Source organism: Phalacrocorax aristotelis, chromosome 11 (genome assembly GCF_949628215.1).
Source record: "Phalacrocorax aristotelis chromosome 11, bGulAri2.1, whole genome shotgun sequence".
Lineage (NCBI taxonomy): Eukaryota > Metazoa > Chordata > Aves > Suliformes > Phalacrocoracidae > Phalacrocorax > Phalacrocorax aristotelis.
The window spans coordinates 12,014,185-12,034,642 of record NC_134286.1 but is presented as its reverse complement, the minus strand read 5'-3'; the positions used below and the strand labels follow the sequence as shown (position 1 = coordinate 12,034,642).

Below are 20,458 nucleotides of genomic sequence, written 5' to 3'. Positions count from 1 at the left end.
CGGCAGGGGGGCACAGGGCTGGGGGTCTGGTTTCTTATTCCTTCTCCCCCCTGCTTGCTGCCTGCTGCTGCAGAAGTGTAATGCTTCGGTTTCCATACTTGTCCCCCCTGGGTGTCTCTAGTGGAAAAAAGAAAATCCCATCCAATTAGGCCAAGATGGGCGGCCTGCGGTTAGTGCCATGTAACGCTACCGCAGATTTTGCTCGTGGTGATCTCCTTCTGTTTTAGTGCTTGGAGACCGCTGGGGCCAAGGGCAGGAGAGCCACAGAGCTCATCAAATCCCGCAAGCACTCCTGCCGCAGGATGCACATTGCCATGGCAACTGTGGACAAGGATGCACAGAGGCGGATGCCCCAAAGAGGGGAGGAGACTGGGGGACCACGCTGATCCTGTCCCACACTCCCCACCTGCCTTTGCTGATACAACACTCCTTATCTTGGTATTGGCTGAGGCATCGATTTTGCACAGCAGGTCCTCTCCTTCCCAGGCTCAGGCAGGGTGAAGAGCTGTGGGCAGTGGGGTTAGGGGAGGCGGATGCTAGGGGCTGGGGAGTCTTGCAGTGCCAAAATCCAGTAGATTTGCCCAAGAGTAATTGGAAATGCTGGAGGTAACCAGAGTGGGGGTCAGGCCAGTGCTGTCTCCCCTAGCATTGCTCCCTGCAGCCCATTGGCAGATTGCAACCCCATCCAATCGCCATCCTCACCAAGCAGGGCCATTTCTGGGAGCAGAGATGGGAGCATCCCCAGTCAAAAGAGAGCTCTGCTCCAGTCCAGGTTTCCTCCCTGTAATTCCCCTCCTGCACCTCCAGCATTAGGAGGGAACCAGCCCGCACCATGGGGTGATTTAGGGACAAGGCAGGCAGCAAAGGGGTGATCCATGGGAAAAGAGAAGGGACACAAAGATGGGAAAGAACCAGCTCACCCTGGGGGAGTTAGGTGTCCATTGAGGGTTTTGGCATCTGTGACAGGCTTTGTTGCTGGCCCCAAGAGTCTTGCTTGACACTTCTCTAAAATAAATCTCCTCATTCAGCGTGCCCGGCTTGCCAAAGTCACAGGATCAGCTGGTACTGTTGATCCAGCCTCCCTCTGACTGCAGTTCCCTCTGCACTTGCTCTATTGGCAAATATGATCCACATAGATTACCCAGAGCAGAGCACCATCTGTGCCAGGAGGCACAAGGTCCATAGCCCACATATGGGAAAAGGCAAGTTAGGACCACCTAGGCCATGCACTCTACTCTGTTGGCCCTCTACTTTGTTCTGGTGAGACCCCACCTGGGGTGCTGCGTCCAGCTCTGGAGCCCTCAGCACAGGAGGGACATGGAGCTTTTGGAGTGGGTCCAGAGGAGGCCACAAAAATGACCCGAGGGCTGGAGCAGCTCTGCGGCGAGGACAGGCTGAGAGAGTTGGGGTTGTTCAGCCTGGAGAAGGGAAGGCTGCGGGGAGACCTGATTGTGGCCTTTCAGTACTTAAATGGGGACCATAGGAAGGATGGGGGCAACCTCTTTAGCAAGTCCTGTTGTGACAGGACAAGGGGTGATGGTTTTAAACTAAAGGAGGGAAGATTTAGACTGGATATAAGGAAGAAATATTTTACAACGAGGGTGGTGAAGTGCTGGAACAGGTTGGTGAGAGAGGTTGTGGAGGCCCCATCCCTAGAGACATTCAAGGTCAGGTTGGATGGGGCTCTGAACAACCTGATCTAGTTGAAGATGTCCCTGCTCACTGCAGGGGCGTTGGACTAGATGGCTTCTAAAGGTCCCTTCCAACCCAAACCATTCTATGATTCCGTGATTCTATGTCTTCAGGACAGGGTGGGAGTCCCCTACTCGTACATGAATGCAGGAGAGGGGCGCACACGAAATATTTCCATGAGAACCTGCCATAAAATATCAGAAATCTGTTAGACACATGGATAAGTGCCTTTTAGATGAGGGGTTGTGTTTGAAGACTAACTGTTGGACTCTCTTTTCTTTGGTAGCTTTCAGGACAGCAACATCCGAAACACTCCCCAACCTGCACAGAGGATGCCAGAGGACTCCAGGACGCTGGGCAGGGCTCGGGCAGCCTTTGTGCAAGTGACAACCAACTTGACAGAGCATAGAAGGGCTTCCCAAGGCTGTGCTGAGCTGTGCAGCCTTGTGTGACAGCACAGATGCTGCAACATGCCCCAGCCCTCCCTTGTTCACCCAGCTGGCTCCTATCCAGCACAGCATCTGGCCCCAACGGCAGCCATGCTTTGCCCACATGGCCTCCGTCACAGCGGTCCCCAGTATGGCATGACATACGCCAAGTCTGCACAGTGGCACAGGGGACCGAATCCCTATGGATCACCCTGAAAAGTCCTGTCACGGATGCAGGCATGGGCTCAGGGCCAGATCCTGCTTTTCTCATTGCCTGGCTCTGAGCAATCTGCTTGCGACAGCAGACTGGTGCAGGGCTGAGCTGCCCCCATGGCGAGGAGGGTGGTGAAGGTGGATGGGGGATCCAGCCCAGCTGGATCCTGCCATGCTGGAACTGCCTCCAAGCCTGGGAGAGACTTGCCAGCCTTGTCCCTTCTGGCCACCCTGTCATGTGTCCCAAACTCAGCTCCCCAGCAGCTCAGATACACAGGGACAGGTGAGGTCCCTTGGCCTGATGCTGCTCCCCCCAGCAATACAGAGTGACTGGGGGGGCACGCTTTCTTAGCACATGTAGCTTCCCCACAGCCACAGCGATGGACTGAGCTCCTCAGGCCTCGCTGCCCGTTGTTGGGGAAATAAACCTTGCTGCAGCATCCCACCCCTAGGCTGGTCCCAAATGGACCAGATGCACCCTGAGGAGCACTCAGAGGAGCTGGTGTGTCCTGACCACAGCTCCTGAGGAGCACCCAGATGAGCTGGTGTCGCCCTCTGGGCTCAACAAAGGACCCAGTGCTGGGCTGAAACACAGCTCAGAGAGGTCCCCTCACACAGTATTTTGGGGACTGCTAGCTGAGTGGCTGCATCTGGCACAGCCCTGGAGAAAGGTGCCAGGTGACCTCGGAGCAGGAAAAGAGATGAGGTGACCTCTGTGCCTGGCTGCTCGGGGAGCAGGAGGGCCAGCTCCATGGTCTCTGCAGGGCCACCCCAGCCCCATGGGCTGGCTGCCCTTGGCTGGTTCCGAAGCACGGAGCATCCCTCCACAGCTGCTGCACACAATGCCCGCCCCACGCCACACCAGCAGCAGGGGTATTTTTAGCCTGGAAAAGCGCCATAAAATCATAGAGCAACATTAGCTGGAGTCAGGACCAATGTCTTGGTTCACCTTGCAATCTCCTCCATGCCACACTGCCCGCTTGGCGAGGCACTGGGTCCTGCTGGCACAGCTGCATAAGCACCAAGCACCCACTGGGCTCCCCAGCACCACCACCGTCCTGTCACCTCTTCCCATGCCACCTTTCCCTAGGAGCAGCCCCAAATCCCCCCAGCACCCCATGTCCTTCCTGCGCCACTGGAAGGGGTGTCCGGCCCTGTCCTGCTGGCGGCTACACCTGAACCCAACACCTGCTTGCCCTGCTGAGATGCGGTGGGGGTTCAGGCTCTCTGCCTGTGCTCTGGTGGCAGTGGGGCCACAGTCTCCCCACCAAACCACCACTGCAGTTACTTATCCCTTAGCCATGCATTTATTGCCCCGAGATGATGATTGCTCCTGCTGGGAAAGGAAGGCACCTGCAGCCCATTATACAGCTTCTCTGGGGAAAGACAGGGACAAGCACAACTCTGGGAAAGCAGATGAATTTGCCATTAAATGAGAAAGAAGCATCCAAGCTAGGCACATGCTGGGCAGCCAGGAAGAGCCACAGGCTGGCGGCAATGCACAGCCACCTTTGAGAATGTGTTTTCCCTGGCATTAATTTCACACCTGATAAGACGCCTCAGGACGTTTGCTTCGGGGGAGCCTGCCACCATGTCCACGCCAGGGTGGAAAGGTTGTCCTCTCTCCAAATGCAGGCACGTGGGGTTTTCTTATTTGTTTTGCTGTTTTCCTTAGAAACAGTGATGACACTGTGTCTGCTTTCCCTTGCTTTCACTGGTTGGAGAATTAAAAAATGGAAAGGGGAACTGGCACAGCCCTAAACTGAAGGCACAGAGGCCTTGAATCTTTCACAAGGAGCACTTTGCTCCCCAGTGTTTATTAAGCATTTAAGCAATCAATACAGAGCAGAAGCGCACAGCAGTGCTTGCATGCCGGCTGCCTGCGCTCAGTGTCACACTTCGGTTTCTGAAAAAAAATTCCAGTCCTAGGACAAAAGACAGACAAGGATGTCCAGAGCCGGCTGGGTTGGCTGGGACCTTTGAGAGAGGGGAAGGAAGGCAGGAGGGAATGAGGAGGCAGGATGGAGGTGCCTGCTATGTGGTGCTCTCTAATTAAAATAAGCTGAGTCTCCTAGAGCATCTGCCTCTGCCCCTCATTAATCAGAGTCATTATCCTGTCTTTGGTGGGAGGCTAGCCTGTGTGCCGGCCCCCTGCTGGGGCTGGGGCACTGACATGCAGAGCACACAATGTGCTCCAAAACAGGAGCTGCCTCTAAGCTGCTATCAAACCCCTCCGGAACACCCTCACCCTCGGAGCCTGCTGGAGGGGAGCTGGAGCAGATTGCTTAAAGCCCACCACAAACCTGTGCCTACCTGAAGCTTCTGTCCCTCCTGGTGCTGCAGGTTCTCCTGGCTCTGGGGCAAAGGTGAAGCTCTGAGCTGACTCTGAAGGACAGACAAGGAGCAGTGTGGGCAGCAGCATCCTGGCTCCGGGCACCCGCAGCGGGGCACTGGCAGGAGAGCCCACAGGGACTTTGTGGCTCTACGCAAAAAGCAAAGTGCACTCCTTTGCCTGCTGCCCTCCTTACCACTCCCCCCCCAAACACAAACAGCACAAAATTGATCTTACAGGCAACTATTCATTTCAAAATTGAGCTCAAGCACCTCTCAACCTTTTATCTGGAAAAATCCCAAACCTGTTTTCAAGGGACTGAATCACTGGGAATCGTGTTGTCTGCAAATGCACTTTTTCAGGTGGGATTAAATATACAGATGTGGCAATGCAAGGGCTGAGCAGCAGAGAGGGGTCAGGATCCAGGTGGTGTGAACTGGCACAGCCTTCCTCCAGGCTCTGGATCCAGGCAGATTTGCAGCGGGTAAAAGTCTGGCCCCAGGGAACAATCTGACATGGCCTCAGAGATAGTACAGTATAATGGAAAAAAAAAATCACACTTTCCTGCCTGTCTTAGCAAGCCCAGCCTCTGTGGCCTGCATCTCTCCTATTAGCAGAGCCTGGCACCATGTTGGGGATGTCGTTGGGGCAGGGTCAGGGGGATCCCCAGAAAGATACATGCCAAAGCCAGCCCTGGGGACTGCACCAGGCGGACAGCCACTGCCCATACCCCTGGTCATAATGTGGTCCTTACCCCGGGCCTTGCTGCTCCTGGGGAGAGCCCAGGGAGAGCCCAGGGCAGCCCAGCAGTGGATGGCTGCCTCCAGGAGCCCAGCGCTGGCAGCTGCCTGCTGGCTGGCATCTTTGCTGTTTACAGAAAAAACACCTCACACTCTGATTTGAGGAACATGGAGAAGAAGCCTGTTCTCATCATTCCCAAAATTCCCCTGGCTTCGATGCAGTGCAGTGCCTGGGGTCCCTGGGGCATGGATGGGCTCTGCTTTTGCAGCTCCTGCTCCATCCCCCGACCCAGCTGGCAACAACTAAGTGCTGCCTTTGCCTTCCCATTGGGATGCTCGCTGCCTTCATTTTCTCAGAGCTTATTTTCGGCACCGCTTTGCTCCTCGCAGAGCTGGCTGCCTGCAGAGCTGCAAGGCAGCAGAAGGGCTACGGCTGCACTCTCCCCTGCATCCTGCCCGTCAGGGAGCCGTGTTGCCGCATTGGCTTTGCTGGCCTCTCCAAGAGCCTTGTTAGCTTGGCCCCAGTGCCCTGCTGACCGTGGCACGTGTGGCCAAGGCTTGTAGCTGGTTATCTTGAGAGCCTGTACTCATGGCTGCCTGCAGAACTGGCTGCAGAGCCACTCCAACCATCCCCAGGCCCCTTGGCAGATGCAAGCACACTGCGCGGATGCCTCGGTCTCCCCAGAGGGCAGAGACAATGTGGCTGGCTCCCCTCCTCCCAACAGTGTCAGCTCCGCTTAGCTCGGACAGTGTCTGGAAGAGGAGCTGTCGCGCAGTGTGCATTTGCTCTGTGCCCCAGGACTCCAGATTTTGCCTTGCACCTCCCAGCACCATGGTCCCATAAACATTAATGGCAACAGTAATTGGAGGAGACTTCTCCCAGCTCCTGGTGCTGGGGGAGCTGATGGGTGAGGATGAGGACTCTTGCATGCTGCCTCGCAGCTAAGTGCCCAGTGCCTATAGCCCCCTGTCCTCTCCCCTGTCCTGGACAAGGTGCCCCAGGCTCAGTTTCACACAGCCTCACCCATGCTGCCTCCCTCTAGCAAATTAAGTGGGGAGCTCTCAAAGTCCTGTGCTGGCTTTCTGCTGAGGAGAAGCCGGTGCAGATGCGAGCCCCTCACTTGCCCTGGGGAGAGAGCACACAGAGAGTACCTCACTCTTCTGCTCTGCTGAGATCCTCCTCTGCAGACCCCTGCAGCAATGGCTTTGTACAGCAGCTCCCAGCCATTACCAAACTATGATTAATACAAATAAATGAGATGAGCCAGCCACAGTAGGGTGAATGGAAACCTGAACGACATATCCCCTGGGAATAATTTATTCTGTGCTTTTCTCTTTTTTTAATACTATTTGCTTCCTTGCAAATTAATCACAGATTGCCTAGGACCAAAGGCGACTCTGTGGCTTGGCTGGGTGGCCCCAGGGGACCGGGCAGAGGCAGCTGAGCAGCCCGAGTCCCACCCCTGCCTATGCAGCCCTGGTTAACAAGCAGCTCCCCTCCCTCTGCCTCGGTTTCCCTCTCCAGAACGCTACATTCTTAACTAACTACAGCTCCCCGCATCACACAGACATGACTGTTTACCTTGCCTTCTCCAAGGAGCTTACTTGCCCCTGCCGAGGGAAAGGATTGCCCATCCCCTGAGCCCCTGCGAAAGGCAAGCACAGGGGTCCCAGCAGGAGGGCTGAGCCCCCCGGGGTCTGTGCCCCAGCCTGCCTGCGGGCCAGCCCTGAGCTGCGGCGCTTGGGCAGGCACCGCCAGGCCAGGCAGAGGGAGGAAGGCGCCGGGCCGTTCCCAGCCGCTCCTTCCCTCTCAGACGGGCAGTACCTCCAGGGCATCCCTCAGCCCGAGCACGTCCCTCGATCCCAGTACGTCCCTTGTCCCCGGAGCACCCTAAGCCCTGCGAATCCTTTGATCCCAGCACAGCCATCAGCCCCGGCGCATCCCCCGAGCCCGGTGCGCCCCTGGACCCTCGCAAACCCCGCAAGGAGCTGCCTCCCTCCCCAGCACCGGGACAGGGCGCTACCGCCTCGCGCCGAGGGGCCTCCACGGGGGACGTGGGCTCCAGGACAGCCCCGACGGGGCGGCAGAGGTCCCCGAGGCGGCGGGGAGGAGGCGGGCGCGGCGGCTGGGAGCCCCCCGCCGCCGTGCCCGCCTCCTCCCCACCGTGGCGAGCGAGGCTCCGCCCGGCTCCCGCGGCCCGCAGCCGGCCGGCACCCACCCCGCGGCGGGCTCCCGCTCGCCCGGACTATGAGGAGCGGGAGCGGGCGGGGGGTGGCGGCAGCGGCAGAGGCCCCGGTGCGGCGGGAGCGGGAGCGGGGGCGCCGCCGCCGCCGGCCTGGTCATGCCCGTGCGCCCGGGGCGGCGGGGCTGCGGGCTGCGGCGGGATGGGCGCGCTCCGGGCCGGCACCCTCGCCTTCCTCCTCCTCCTCTTCCTCGGCTGCCTCCTGCCGCGGCGCGGTCCCCTCAGGTGAGCGCACGGCGCGGGTGCTCGGCGCTGCGCGGCCGGCGGGGCTGACCCCACTCGCGGGCCGTGGGGCTGCGGGGGCCGCTGCTCTGCGTGCCGCTCCCCCGGAACCCACTCCTCCGGCACCCCGATCCCCATCCCCCGGGAGCCACATTTCCCCTCCGGGACCCGGGCATCACCCCCTCTCGGAGACGGGTCTCTCCTAGGTACCCGGGCATCCCCGGGACCCGCACCCCCCACCACGATCCGGACCCCTCTCCACTGGCTGCTCCCCCCAGCCAGAACCCTTTCAGCCCGAGTCTGGACCTCCCCGCAGGCCGCCTCAGCTTTCCGAAATCTGGCCTCGCTCCCCATTTCCTGGGCCGCTGACCCGCACCCCAGGGACCCAGCAGACATTCCCCCTCCAGCCCCAGCTGCACGCAGCCAGGCTCTGCCTGGCCCCAGCAGCCCCTGCCCCCAGCGCTGGGTCCCCGATGGTCCCCCTGGCCCCAGGCCAGCTGGGGACCCTTGCCACAGTGGAGAAGGGGTGAGCTGAGCCAAGTGATGGCCCAGGCAGCTGCTTCTCCAGTGCTGCAAAGCCCCTGCGATGCCCAGATCCTCTCCTGGCTCAGGGTGTTTGTAGGGGGCTCGGGACAGTCCCTGACCCAACCCCTGGGTTGCCCAGGTGAGTGCATGCTCCAGGACCCATGGGTGCAGGAACAACTCTTGGCCCACTTGGATGGAAAATCCAAATGCCCTGGGTCCCTTTTTACCCCTCCGGCCACCTTGGGTGCTGTCTGAGACAAGGTGGGATGCAGGGCAGAGTGGGCCAGGCAGGGAGGGGTTGGGGGGCTGCAGTGCCCGTGGGCTGAGCCCACTCCCTGTCCCCACTTTCCCTCCCACCACTTGGCCAGCAGGGCTGCAGCAGCACCAGGGTGAGGGGGAACCGCAGCAGTTGTGGTAGGGAGGGGGGATATTGTGTCCAAATGTCATCGCTTCACATGTGGAAACTGCTTGTCTCAGGGTGGCATTTTTAGGGGGACGTGAGTGTTTTCCAGCCCCACCATCCCCACATTCCACAGAGGTGCTGAGCTCCAGGGCCCCACAGTGCCTGGGCCAGGTTAGTGGCAGAATCCCCCGGGGCAGGAAGTGCCTGAACTGGGGAGCTGCAGCCAAACCTTGAGAAGAGCCAGGACCCAGGGTCTGTGCCCACGGGCTGCATGCCAGCGTGGCCCTGCCAGTAATGTGCTGAAGGTGGCTACACCCAGGGTGTTTCTGCACCCCCTGCAGTCCCCAAGGTCCAAGCACCACTGGGGCTGCAGATCCACTGCTGCTCAGCCAGTTAGCTGACCCTCTTCAAGGAACTAGCTGCCGTGGTGCCAAGGAAGTCTTCCTCCTGCATGCTCCAGGGGACAACCCTCAATCTCATCCTCCTCTCCAGCAGAGGAGGGGGATGAGATGAGGAGGATGGTGTATGAGGTTATGTGGCAGGCAGAGGCCTCACTTAACTCCTTGTTTCCCTAGCCTCTCACAGCCCTCCTCCCAAAGGTGCACCTCTCTAATGCGGCTCCTGGAGGGGGAATTTCTCCCAGCCTTTTTCTTTTGGCCAGAATCAGTTTTGGGTACTCTCTGCTGCCTGTCTCCAGTTAAGGGAAAACCTGCCTGGCTGGATCATTTTGGGGTGGCCTGTTGTGGCTGGTAAGAATTCACATGAGCCCCTCTGTGATGAGTCCTGCTCCCCTGAAAGGAGGTAGAAACAAGGTTTGTTGGTAGGAACAAGGACCCCAGGAGTCCCAGCTCCCAACATCATCCTCTGCTTATGATAACGGGGTTGTAGCTCCAAGCAGGAGTGGGACCCTCCTGGGCATGGACCTAGTGGAGTGATGAGGCAGCATGCAGCAGCACCAGCAGCATGCTCAAAGCTCTCTTTGTGTCCGGATGTCTCCAGCTAATTCCTCTCCATGACAGCCACATGCCTGGCAATGTGGTGAGCGAACGTCTCCTGCATTGTTCCTTGAAATGATCATTATAGACTGACAGAAGGAGAGAAACTGGCAGGCTAAGATATGTTCACAAAAATATCCCCTCCAAGGTCAGTTTAAATAAGACTCCATCATCGCTGGGAGTGCTGCATGGGAGAGCGCGTGTCAGCTCCACACCACAGCCAGTGTGGAGGTGGGTTTTGATGCTCCTCTCCTGTATGTCGTCTTGGCCCCAGGCAAGGTTTCACAACCCTAGCTGTGTTCCTGGGCACCTCCTCGGTCACACCAGGCCACCCCATAGCTCGGAGGGGGCATGTTGTGTACCCCAAGCCCCCCAAGCCAAGAATCTGTGCCAGGCAGGGTATGGAAGTTTGCTCAGCAACTCAAGCTGCAGCTGGCAATTGAACCTGGGAGGGACCCTCCCCACCCTCCCCACCTTCCCCCTCCAGCACTGGCACAGAGCCCAGCTGCCATGTACAAGGCCATTGCCCGCTGTGCCCCAATCCCGCTGCAGCCCTGGAGCCAGGAGGTGCTCTGCCCCACGTGCCATGCCAGAGGACACAGCGGGCAGGGGCTTTGCTGGCAGGGGGAGGTGAAAAACGTGGGCACACAGCACTCAGGCTGTGGCAGGCGAGTGGGGAAGCCACCAGGACCACAGCAGAAGGAGGAAGGGGTCCTGGGGTCAGCACAACTCAGTGCTGAAGTGGAGGCAGCATGGGCACAGCTACTTCCCTTGGCAGCTGGCAATCACCACAGGGTGCCAAAATGTGCCTGCAGACCCCTGGTGCCAGCAGCCAGCTAACCTGCCTCCTCTGCCCTGCAGGCTGGTCTCAGCGCGGGAGGAGATTAAAGCTGCTACCCGAAGCTTGCCCCAGCCCATGTCACCCTCTGATTTCCTGGACAAGCTTATGGGACGAACGTCAAGGTATGACGCCCGGATTCGACCCAACTTCAAAGGTAAGGGGAGGAAGTGAGGCTCCCAAACCTGGCAGAAGCCCACACTTATGTCTGCCCAAAACCAGGGAAGGGGCAGGTATGGGTTTGGTGGCAGGATCCTGACCCACATCCCTCCGTCCCAACACCCTCTCCAGAGTCCCGGGTGCTCCTGCGATCACAGCCACCCTGTGTGTGCCTGCTTGGCATGGATGCAGCATGGATGGCTGCAGTGCTTGCAGGGTGTCCTGGGGCTCACCTCAGCACACTACGGGGGTGACCCTAGTGGGCAGGGGGATGCTCGTGTGCATTCATCCACGCAGCACGTGCAGGAGGCAGCATCCCCGCATGTGCCTGTGCGGTGCACGTGTCTCCCTGGCCAGCAGTGAGAGGAGGCTTCACGCTGTTTTCCAGGTCCGCCTGTCAACGTGACATGCAACATCTTCATCAACAGCTTCGGCTCCATCACCGAGACCACCATGGTGAGGTTTCGCCAGTGCAGTGGGCTCCTCTCCAAGCCCCGCAGGGCTGGCAGTGACTCTACCAGGGTGTGTGCATGTCCCGGTGCCCAAGCCCATGGCTGTGCTTACAGGGGGGTCCTGTGAGCCCTTCAGGGCTGCCCCTGGTAGCGGTGGGGACATGCAGAGCCATAGCAAATCGCTGTGGCTTTTCTGGGGTCAGTTGACCACAGTTTGGCTGTGTGGGCCACATTCCCTGTGCCTGAGCTGGGAGAAACACCCTGAAGGGTTGGAGCAAGGCAGCCAGAAGTAGCTCCCTGCTGTTTACAGGCTTGGCAGGTGCCATACAATACAAGTAAGGTCTGTGTCCCCACCATCCCCAGCCTCCTCGGGTACATGATGAACTGCTCTGAGGAAACCCCAGGGCAAAAAATTCCCTATTTGTGCTGCTGCAAAGCCTTAATACCATCAACCATCACATCAACCCCCCACAGGGATACAGAGCCCTGTGAGGAACGCTGCAAGCTGCAGCTACTGCTCCTCCTCCTCCTCTCGGCTGCTGTGGCTTTGGCTTTTTAATTTCCCCCAGCTGCTGACAGCATAGGAAGGCTCCTGAGCTGCCTCTGCTCCGTCCGTGGTTAGTGTCAGGCAGGCAGCACCTGCAGGGCTGAGCCTTGACCGAGACCCTCTTCCATCTCCTCCTCCATCTCTTCTTCCTCCTCCCTGGGCGCCATGGGGTGCTCCCGGCTGATATGGTACCCCCTGCCCCAGGACTACCGGGTGAATGTCTTCCTGCGGCAGCAGTGGAATGATCCCCGCCTGTCTTACCGTGAGTACCCTGACGACTCCCTCGACCTCGACCCCTCCATGCTCGACTCCATCTGGAAGCCAGACTTGTTCTTTGCCAATGAGAAGGGGGCCAATTTCCACGAGGTCACCACTGACAACAAGCTGCTGCGCATCTTCAAGAACGGGAATGTGCTCTACAGCATTAGGTAGAACCCTTCTTGGGTGTGCCGTGCCCAAGTGGGGAGGCAAAGCTTTCCTCTTGCCTCCCATGGGGCAGCTTTCCCCTGCCAACTGCTCTAGTCCCCAGCAACTGCCTCCTTTCCTCTGCCTCCTCCAGGCTGACGCTGATCCTGTCCTGTCCCATGGACCTCAAGAACTTCCCCATGGACATCCAGACATGCACCATGCAGCTGGAGAGCTGTGAGTACCTACAGGGGTTCAAGCCATGCTTCACCCCATCCCATCCCACCCCAAGCCATCCCAAAGGCTGGCATCTCCCTGCTTCTGAGGGAGGTGAGCAGGAAGGAGCGATTGTTCAGGGTGGGGATGAACAGGGTGTGTGTCCCCCCCATCCCATGCCTCCCTCTGTCCCCTCCAGTTGGCTACACCATGAATGACCTCATCTTCAAGTGGCTGGAGGAACAGGAGGCCGTGCAGGTGGCAGAGGGCTTGACGCTCCCACAGTTCATCCTCAGGGATGAGAAGGACCTGGGCTATTGCACCAAGTACTACAACACAGGTGAGCACCCCAGGGACCCACTGCCACCTCTCTGCTACAGCCTGGGGGTCCGTCTCACCCACTGGGGCTGTCTTTCCCTGCAGGCAAGTTCACCTGCATCGAGGTGAAGTTCCACCTGGAAAGGCAGATGGGTTACTACCTGATCCAGATGTACATCCCCAGCCTGCTCATCGTCATCCTCTCCTGGGTCTCCTTCTGGATCAACATGGATGCAGCACCGGCCCGGGTGGGCTTGGGCATCACCACCGTGCTCACCATGACCACGCAGAGCGCTGGCTCCCGTGCCTCCCTGCCCAAGGTCAGCACCAGCCCTGCACGGGGCTGCCGTGCTGCAACCTGCCCGGGGTACCTTGGGAATGGCTGGCTCCGTAGCCTTGCCAGCTGGGGCACCACATGTGCTAAGGGGGGGACAAGGCGCTGCTTGGCTGGGCGAGCTCTGGCCCGTGTGTACCAGCTGAGAGGGCTCCTGTGCCCCTTGGCAGTGGGCTGAAGCTGGCAGTGGTGGGGATGGGCGAGTTGCAGTGCAGTGGATCCCTGAGCCCCCTCTTGCCCTCACAGGTCTCCTATGTGAAAGCCATCGACATCTGGATGGCCGTTTGCCTGGTCTTTGTCTTTGCTGCCTTGTTGGAGTACGCAGCCGTCAACTTTGTCTCCCGCCAGCACAAGGAATTCATGCGTCTGCGCCGGCGCCAGCGGCGGCAGAGGATGGTGAGTCCCTCCTGACACCACTGTCACAATGTCTGCCCATCCTCAGCCACCAAGGAGACACCCCAGGGCTGCAGGGCCAGCTTCTCAGCAGCTGTCGGGGCAGGGCTCGGCTTTGGGCTGTGTCCTGCTGCCCAGGGCTTGCAGCTGGCCCCTCCAGCACATCAGGGAGCCATGGGCATCACGGTCCTTCTGCCTGCCTGAGCAGCACAGTGCACAACACCCATGGGTGCCCCAGGCTCTGCCAGCACAAACACTCACAGGATGCTGTCCTCCTCCTGCCGGCACATCCTTGGGTTCTGCTTCCTCTAAAAAAGCAGAAAAATAAACAGCGAGGGTGGGGGAAATGGCCTTTCCCCTTACCTGGCAGCCCCAAACCCAGGCTCCTCACTGTGCCACAGCAGTGGCAGGGACTTGCTGCTGTGTCAGGGTGGTGAAGCGCCAAGGGGACCTAGTGACACCCAGGGACAGGGTCTGAGCTGCAGACGGGAGTGCAGCAGGGCCTGGAGAAGCAGGGCCCCACACTTGCAGGACAGCCCTCCTCTCCGTCAGTCCATCAGTGCAGGCATCAGGCCTGTGAGATGCTTGGGGAAGGCACGAAGCTGCCCCACTCTAATTTTCTTGCTGTAAGCACACCGCGCGGCGCCAGACCGCCATGGAAAGCACGAGCACATGTATACACTGCAGAGGCTTGCAGTGCCATGTGCAGCCAGATCCCTTTGGCATGTGCTGAAGACAGATCCCAGTGCCCGGGAACTGCTAGGGGGCTTTTCTATACCATGTGGAGCCCCCGTCCCACCGCTGTACCCATCCCAGTGACCAGAGCCGCTGTCCCTGGGGCCAGGGCAGAGCCATCGGTCACCCACTGTCCTGTTTCTGTTTGGTGCGCACTGTCGGATGCCAAAAGGGCCTGAGCAGCGGGACAGCCAGCCTGGAGTCCCTGCGGCAGCTGAGCAGCCGGCATGGCGGCGAGCACACCTACGCGACGCTCTTGCAGCACTCCAGCTCCCGGGTAAAGCACAACCCTCCAGCAGCCCCCCCGCGTAGTGCAGCACAGCACACCCCCAGACAGCCTCACCCCCCTTCCCCTCCCCAGAACAAGCCCCCTGGGAGCCAGCCCCAGAGGCCAGCAAGGACCCATGGAAGAAGCAGGGTAGTGATTTGCACAGAGCATGTGCCCACAGGATGGAGCTGCTTCTCCCAGGGCTGAAAAGAGATTTGAGAAAGGGATGGGAATGGGACAGATTTCCCTGGAGACAAACCCTCTCTGTGCCTCAGTTTCCCCTTCTGGTAAAGCAGGACTGGCATGGCCCCTTTTGCCAAGGGATGAGTGATGCTGGGGCAGACTGATTGCTGCTCCTGGGCTGCTGCCCAGGTCCCCAGGCCATGCCCATACCTCTGGCAGTGTGAGGGCTCTGCCTGCCCAGCCTTCCTGGCACAGGCAGGTTTGAGGTACATGTGTCTGCCTGCAGTAACTGCAGCGTGGGCAGTTGCTCAGGGCACACAGACACGTTGCAGCTCAAGGCATAAGGCAGGAGCCTTGGGGCAGGGCTCCCAGGCTGGCAGGGAGATGCTGGGGGATGACTGCAGTTCCAGGGAGGAGATCAGGCCTGGTACATCCTTGCCTCCCCACCCAGCCAGGCTGCCCCAAGCCTCCTCTCCACCATCATCAGCCCTTGGATGCTGGGGGAGGCTCCCTTGCTCCTTGCCTTTCACAGCCCCTGAGCACCAACCCCTGGAGATGAACACCCACCCAACTGGGGCAGGGAGGGGGAGGCTTTGCCAAACCCAGGAACCATCTGATGGCTTAAAACAGACCAAAGTGCAGACGACCTGAGGTGGAGGCTGCAGAGCCACCCTGGGGTACCACTGGCAAGGCACTGGGTGCAGCCAGGAGCACCCTGGGTTGCTGCTTGGTCAAAGACCAGAGCAGAGCCCCACTGCCCGCAGCTCCCATGCCAGTGCTGCCTGATGCAGCACAGTGTGGTTTCTGCAGCCTGACAGCAAATCCCTCCCACAGACCCTGCAAAGCTGGGCTCAGGTAGCTCCCTATACCCAGCCTCGGCGCCCAGTAAGCGTCCGAGGGCTGCCCCAGCCCAGATGGACCCAGCTGGGAGGACCAGCGTTCCCAGTCTGCCACCTCCTCCCCCAAATGCTCTTGCTGGGCCCACTGGCTCCCCAGACTGGGGGAATACCTGCTGCCCCCCGGCCACACAGGGCACCCCGGCTCCTCCCCACTTCGTCCCCGGGGTGGCCACAAGCACTCAGCCTGGGGCAGGGGAATAAAACTCTGCTGCAGATGAGAACTAATCTCTGCAATCTGAGCCTCTGCTGCTCTTCCCGCTGGGAAATCTTGCTTAGCCGGCGGATTGCTGACTTAAATAAAGATGCCAGGGCGCAAGCTCTCTGCATGAGAGCCCCCTTGCCGGCTGAGCGCCTGTGCAGGCTGACCTCAGCAAGGAGGCTGCTCTCTGTGATTTGGAGGGCAGTGCTGGTCAGAGATGGTATTTGGGATCCGGCAGCTGGGCTGCGTATTGGCATGGCATGAGGTGGGGGCTGGTGTGCTGTACACCCCAGGAGAAGAGACCCACCACAGCCAGATATGGCACTGGCGGGGCACAGCGGGATGAGCCACAGAGACCAAATGAGTGGCCCAGGGCCTTGGCAAGGAGCCAGACGTGCGGCCCAAGCTTGCACGTGCTGGTGCCTCACCAAATCTTTGCACACACAACCCCCCCACCCCCCGCAGGATAACAGAGCAGGACAACGCGAGTTGTTAACGACATGCGGTGGGGAGGAGCATGGGCACCGCTGGCCGGCACCCGGGGGGACACACTGCAAGCAGGGCTGTGCCGTGAATGATGGCTGTGAGCTGCCATCTGAGGGTGAGGGCAGGCTCTCATGGCACTTTTGCAGGCTTGAGCATGGGCATGCAGCCCCATGGGCATGCTGCCCTCCCTGCAGCCCCCCGCCAGCATGGGGGTAGATGGGATGAACAAGGGCAGAGAGACCAGCGAGGAGTCCAGCTCTCTCAGCCTCCCTCCTCTGCTGCACCGGGCAGCCCCTGCCAAGCAGCTGTGGGGGGAAACAGGGATCTGGGCCATTGGAGGGACTGCGAGGCACTGCAAGCCCTGATGGTAACCAGACTCCTGAATCCCTGCCTAGCTCTGCCCCAGCAAGCTGCCTGCCGCCTCTGTATTCACCGGCACAGGCATGCTTCCATTCCACAGCAAACATGGCTGCCACAGCAGTGCCTGCACCCCAGTGCAGCCTGCACCCTTACGTGCTTTGCACCCCTGTGCCCTGCACCCCCATGTGCCCATCTCCCCACCACCCCCCCAGGTCACCCTCATCCTCCCAGCTGCCAGAGAGCTGGGCTTCCCAAGCCCCTGACACAGAGCTGGGAGGAGGCCGGGGGGGATCAGTGTCAAGCTGCCAGGGTCAGAGTTGCCGTCGGATGTACCCTTAAAACAGGTGCCAGGTGACAAGGCAGGCAGTCAGTGATCACCCCCACAGCCCGCGCGCGCTGCTGCCTGCCTTTGCCTGCAGCCTGCTGGCCCTGTGCTTTTGCCTGCATGCTTCAGGCTTTCTGAAAAAGTGCCTAATCTTGCCCTGAGCGCATACATGACTGTATCCCCTGATGGTGGTGGGGGTGTATAGGACATGCTGCCACAAGCACCTGATTGCCCTGCAATATCAGCACCCAGGGAGTGCCTCAGCTGACAGCCTGTCCCTTCGCCAGGAAGAAGAGCTCGTCCGCGAGAGCCGCTTCTACTTGCGAGGCTACGGGCTTGGTCACTGCCTGCAGCCGAAGGACAGGGCTGGGGAAGGTCCAGGCATCTACAGCCCCCCCTCCACCGGCATGCTGCTGCGGGAAGGGGAGAGCCTCCGCAGGCGCTACATCGACCAGGCCAAGCGCATTGACACCATCTCCCGAGCTGTCTTCCCCTTTACCTTCCTGGTCTTCAATATCTTCTACTGGGTCATCTACAAAGTGCTGCGCTCGGAGGACATCCACTCGGTGCCCTGAGGCCCAGAAAAGCATGACTGCCTCTTGGTCTGACCCCAGCCCTGTGCACCTGGGCGCCACGAGTTCAGCCAGAACCATGTTTCCCTCTGTCCCAGAACAGTAGCACAGCCGGGCTGCGCCTTGGAGCCTGGACATGTGGCAGCCCCCGTATCCCTTTGGATGCCGAGGCACCAAGCAGGAGAGATCAGCAACCCCAGGTCCCCACAGTCAGCTGGCGAGAGAAACCCTGCCTACCTCCTGTATGGTGTCACCTCTGGGTACCCAGGGATGTGGTGCTGCTGGGGGGCCCAGGTACCTGGGGCTGCTGCACTGCCATGGCACAGGAGAGCTCTCAGTACTTTGGGTTGGTGGCCAGGGAACACCACCTTCCAGCCAAACACCCTCCACCTCTCCGCACCTTCCACGTCAGGCTGCTGCTTCTGCAGGCTGCATCACTGAGCTGTGGCTCATGAGCAGCCAGGTGAGAGGTTGCAGTCCTCTTTTCCCCTGCCCTGGCGCCTGGTTGCAGGAAACAGCAGGCAGCACCCCCTACCTGCACCCAGACTGTGTGAGGTGCTGGCTATTGCCCCATAGCCCCCGGCCCATCAATGGACAGGGCCCCTCCAGCCCCCAGCCAGCTTCAACACACAGCAAAGCAGCAGGTCAGTGATGCTTCCTTCCCCGCAAAGCCCAGAGCTGCCCATGATGCCCACGGCCACAGGCAGGACTGTGGCAGGGACACTGTGCAGGATGCTGTTTCCTCCAAGGAAATGCCAGCCCTTGGGCAGGCAGGAGGCAAGCCCAATCCCACTGACAGTGAAGGGGTACAGATGGCCATTGCAGCCACAGATGGGAGGCACCTGGCACCAGGGAGCCAGTGCTGCACTATCTGCAGGGTAGGGCCCACAGCCTGTCTTCCAAGGGAGATTTTTCAGAATGAAAGTAGTGGGGGCAGCTTGGCCGATCCCTTTGGAGGAGTAGAGTGAGAGACAGTGTCCCCAGACTGCTGTGTTCCACAGCACCGCAGTGCTGGCAAAGAGTCAGAGGTGAAAACTGCCTGGTTCCCCACCTCTCTCCCCACCCAGGCACTCAGGCATGGCGTCTCCTGGGCAGGTTCATCCCTGCTGCTCCTCCACCAGAGAGGAGAGCATCCGAAACCTCGACAGGACAAGCTCAGCAAGGCTTCCAGTCCTCCAGATCTGGATATCCTCCGTGCTTAGCAGGAAATAAAAGCAGTAGGTGGTGTTTATGTAGGTCCTACAGAAAGAAACGTGTTAATGCTCTCCTTTCCCCTGCTCACAGCCGGCCCGGGGAGGGGGGTTGCAGCCCGGTGGGGTCTGTTCTCCCATGGCCCTTGGGTGCAGGAGAAGGCCCAGGGTCTTCCAGGCAGGGCAGGATGGAAATGGGATTCAACCCTTTCCTTGGAGGCTGCGGTGCCACCATGGCATGTCAAAGGCCCTGGTGACCCACCTGTCATGTCAAAAAGGACCCTACAGGGCAGGGGGATGTGGGCAGGAGGACAGCACTGCCTGCTGAAGCCTGACCCAGGCATAAGCCTCCGCCATGGTCCCTGGCCCCACTCCTTGGGCAGGCATCACTCTCTGCCCCACATGACTCACCGGGAACAAAGCCCTGCACCCCCTGCCCCCTGCCCAGCCCCCCGAGCCTTGCAGAGCGCTCAGCCGCGCACACACATTTCACAGATGGGGCAAGCAGAGAACCAGCCCCAGGCCATGTCCAGGTCCCACAAGGATGTGCCAAGCCAGCTCCATCCCACCACCAGTGCTATACATGCATTCCCCACTATGGGGGACCCCACAGGGTCCCACTGTGTGTTCAGGCCAGGCTTTTGAGGCTTGGTTTTGGGGACCCCATTTGGAGGAGGATGATGGGTGCACCTTGTCTGCTTGTGTCACCTGGCATATGGCCCCCCGAGGCAGTGCCGAATGGGGAGGTGCCAGTGCCCAGGCACTGGGCAGCCAAGCTACTCTCTAGCAGTTGTGGGTTTTTTAACAGCATGACTCTTCCTACGCAAATAAAGATTTTTTGGGATTTTCAGTGGCTTGGTGGGGGTTTGTCTCTGCCAAGGAACCCATGGCCAGCTCCAGCTGCCAGTGGGCCCCCCCGTGTGTGGGAGGGACAGGGGGACAAGGGCACGGCAGCCCTCTGAGGAGAGAAGCCCTGACCTGCAATTACACCCAGATATCATTACCTCTACAGGTGATTTTTCTGACATAATGGTGGTGACTGTCAGGATTTATCTCCCCTGTGGGAGATGTCATCAGGGCCAGGCAGAATCCCCCTGTGAGCTCCCAGCCCCAAACCCCATCACCCTCCTCCCCACCCCCAGCTCTGTGGGGTGTTCCCCATGGTCACCCCAGTTACTTTGCACTGACCCCATCCAGGCTTGGCCAGGGGACAGGACCCAAGATGGGGCAGATATGGGGCCAGGGGGGCTCCAGCTCCATGGTGGAGCTCAGACACCCGAACATGGACTAGCATCCTGACAGGCGAGCCTCCCCATGTGGCCCCTTCGCACTGGCTTGCTGGGTGGGCGCCAGCCTTACAGAGCTGCCAGCTGTTCTGGGGGGCTTACGCCAGCCCTGCAGTGCCATCCAGGGCCGGCGCTTTTGTCCCCAGCTGGCGCGGGGGCAGGCAGAGCCCGCAGCTGAGGGCCAAGCGCCCAAGCAAACATCAATCTCCCTCTGTCCTCCCGGCCAAGTTTCACAGATCGGCTCTGTTGGTACCTCGCAGCCCTGTCGCCTGCCTGGCCCCATTGGGGTCTTCTGCAGCAGGGAAGAGAGACAGAGAGGTGCACCACACCAGTTTGGTCCTGGGGTTGTTCTTTAGATGGGACAAACCAAACCCACCTGAAGTCTTGTTCCTGCCCCCACCCCAAACCTAGGAGAACATGGCCAAGCGGAGAGCCAGGAGCCGTTTCATGCCAGCACAGTGCACCCAGTGTCATCACTCCTTGCTCTCCTTTGCTGAATG

The 20,458-nt window shown here is 59.8% G+C and overlaps 1 protein-coding gene across 4 annotated transcripts; it reads left to right on the top strand.

The window, feature by feature from the left end:
- Positions 1–7,565: 7,565 nt before the first annotated feature.
- Positions 7,566–19,522, top strand: LOC142063356 (glycine receptor subunit alpha-4-like). 4 transcript variants are annotated; one of them, XM_075107014.1, is made up of 10 exons: positions 7,566–7,873; positions 10,655–10,756; positions 11,179–11,246; positions 11,994–12,217; positions 12,349–12,431; positions 12,610–12,750; positions 12,834–13,048; positions 13,309–13,458; positions 14,363–14,467; positions 17,198–19,522. In XM_075107014.1, exons 1-10 carry the CDS (start codon positions 7,654–7,656, stop codon positions 17,483–17,485), a joined length of 1,596 nt encoding a protein of 531 aa, XP_074963115.1. In that variant the 5' UTR covers positions 7,566–7,653; the 3' UTR covers positions 17,486–19,522. The 4 variants fall into 4 exon arrangements, with proteins under 4 accessions (XP_074963115.1, XP_074963117.1, XP_074963116.1 ...); XM_075107015.1 differs by having other exon boundaries at positions 7,703–7,873; positions 10,655–10,788; XM_075107016.1 differs by lacking the exon at positions 14,363–14,467 and having other exon boundaries at positions 7,567–7,873.
- Positions 19,523–20,458: the final 936 nt, after the last annotated feature.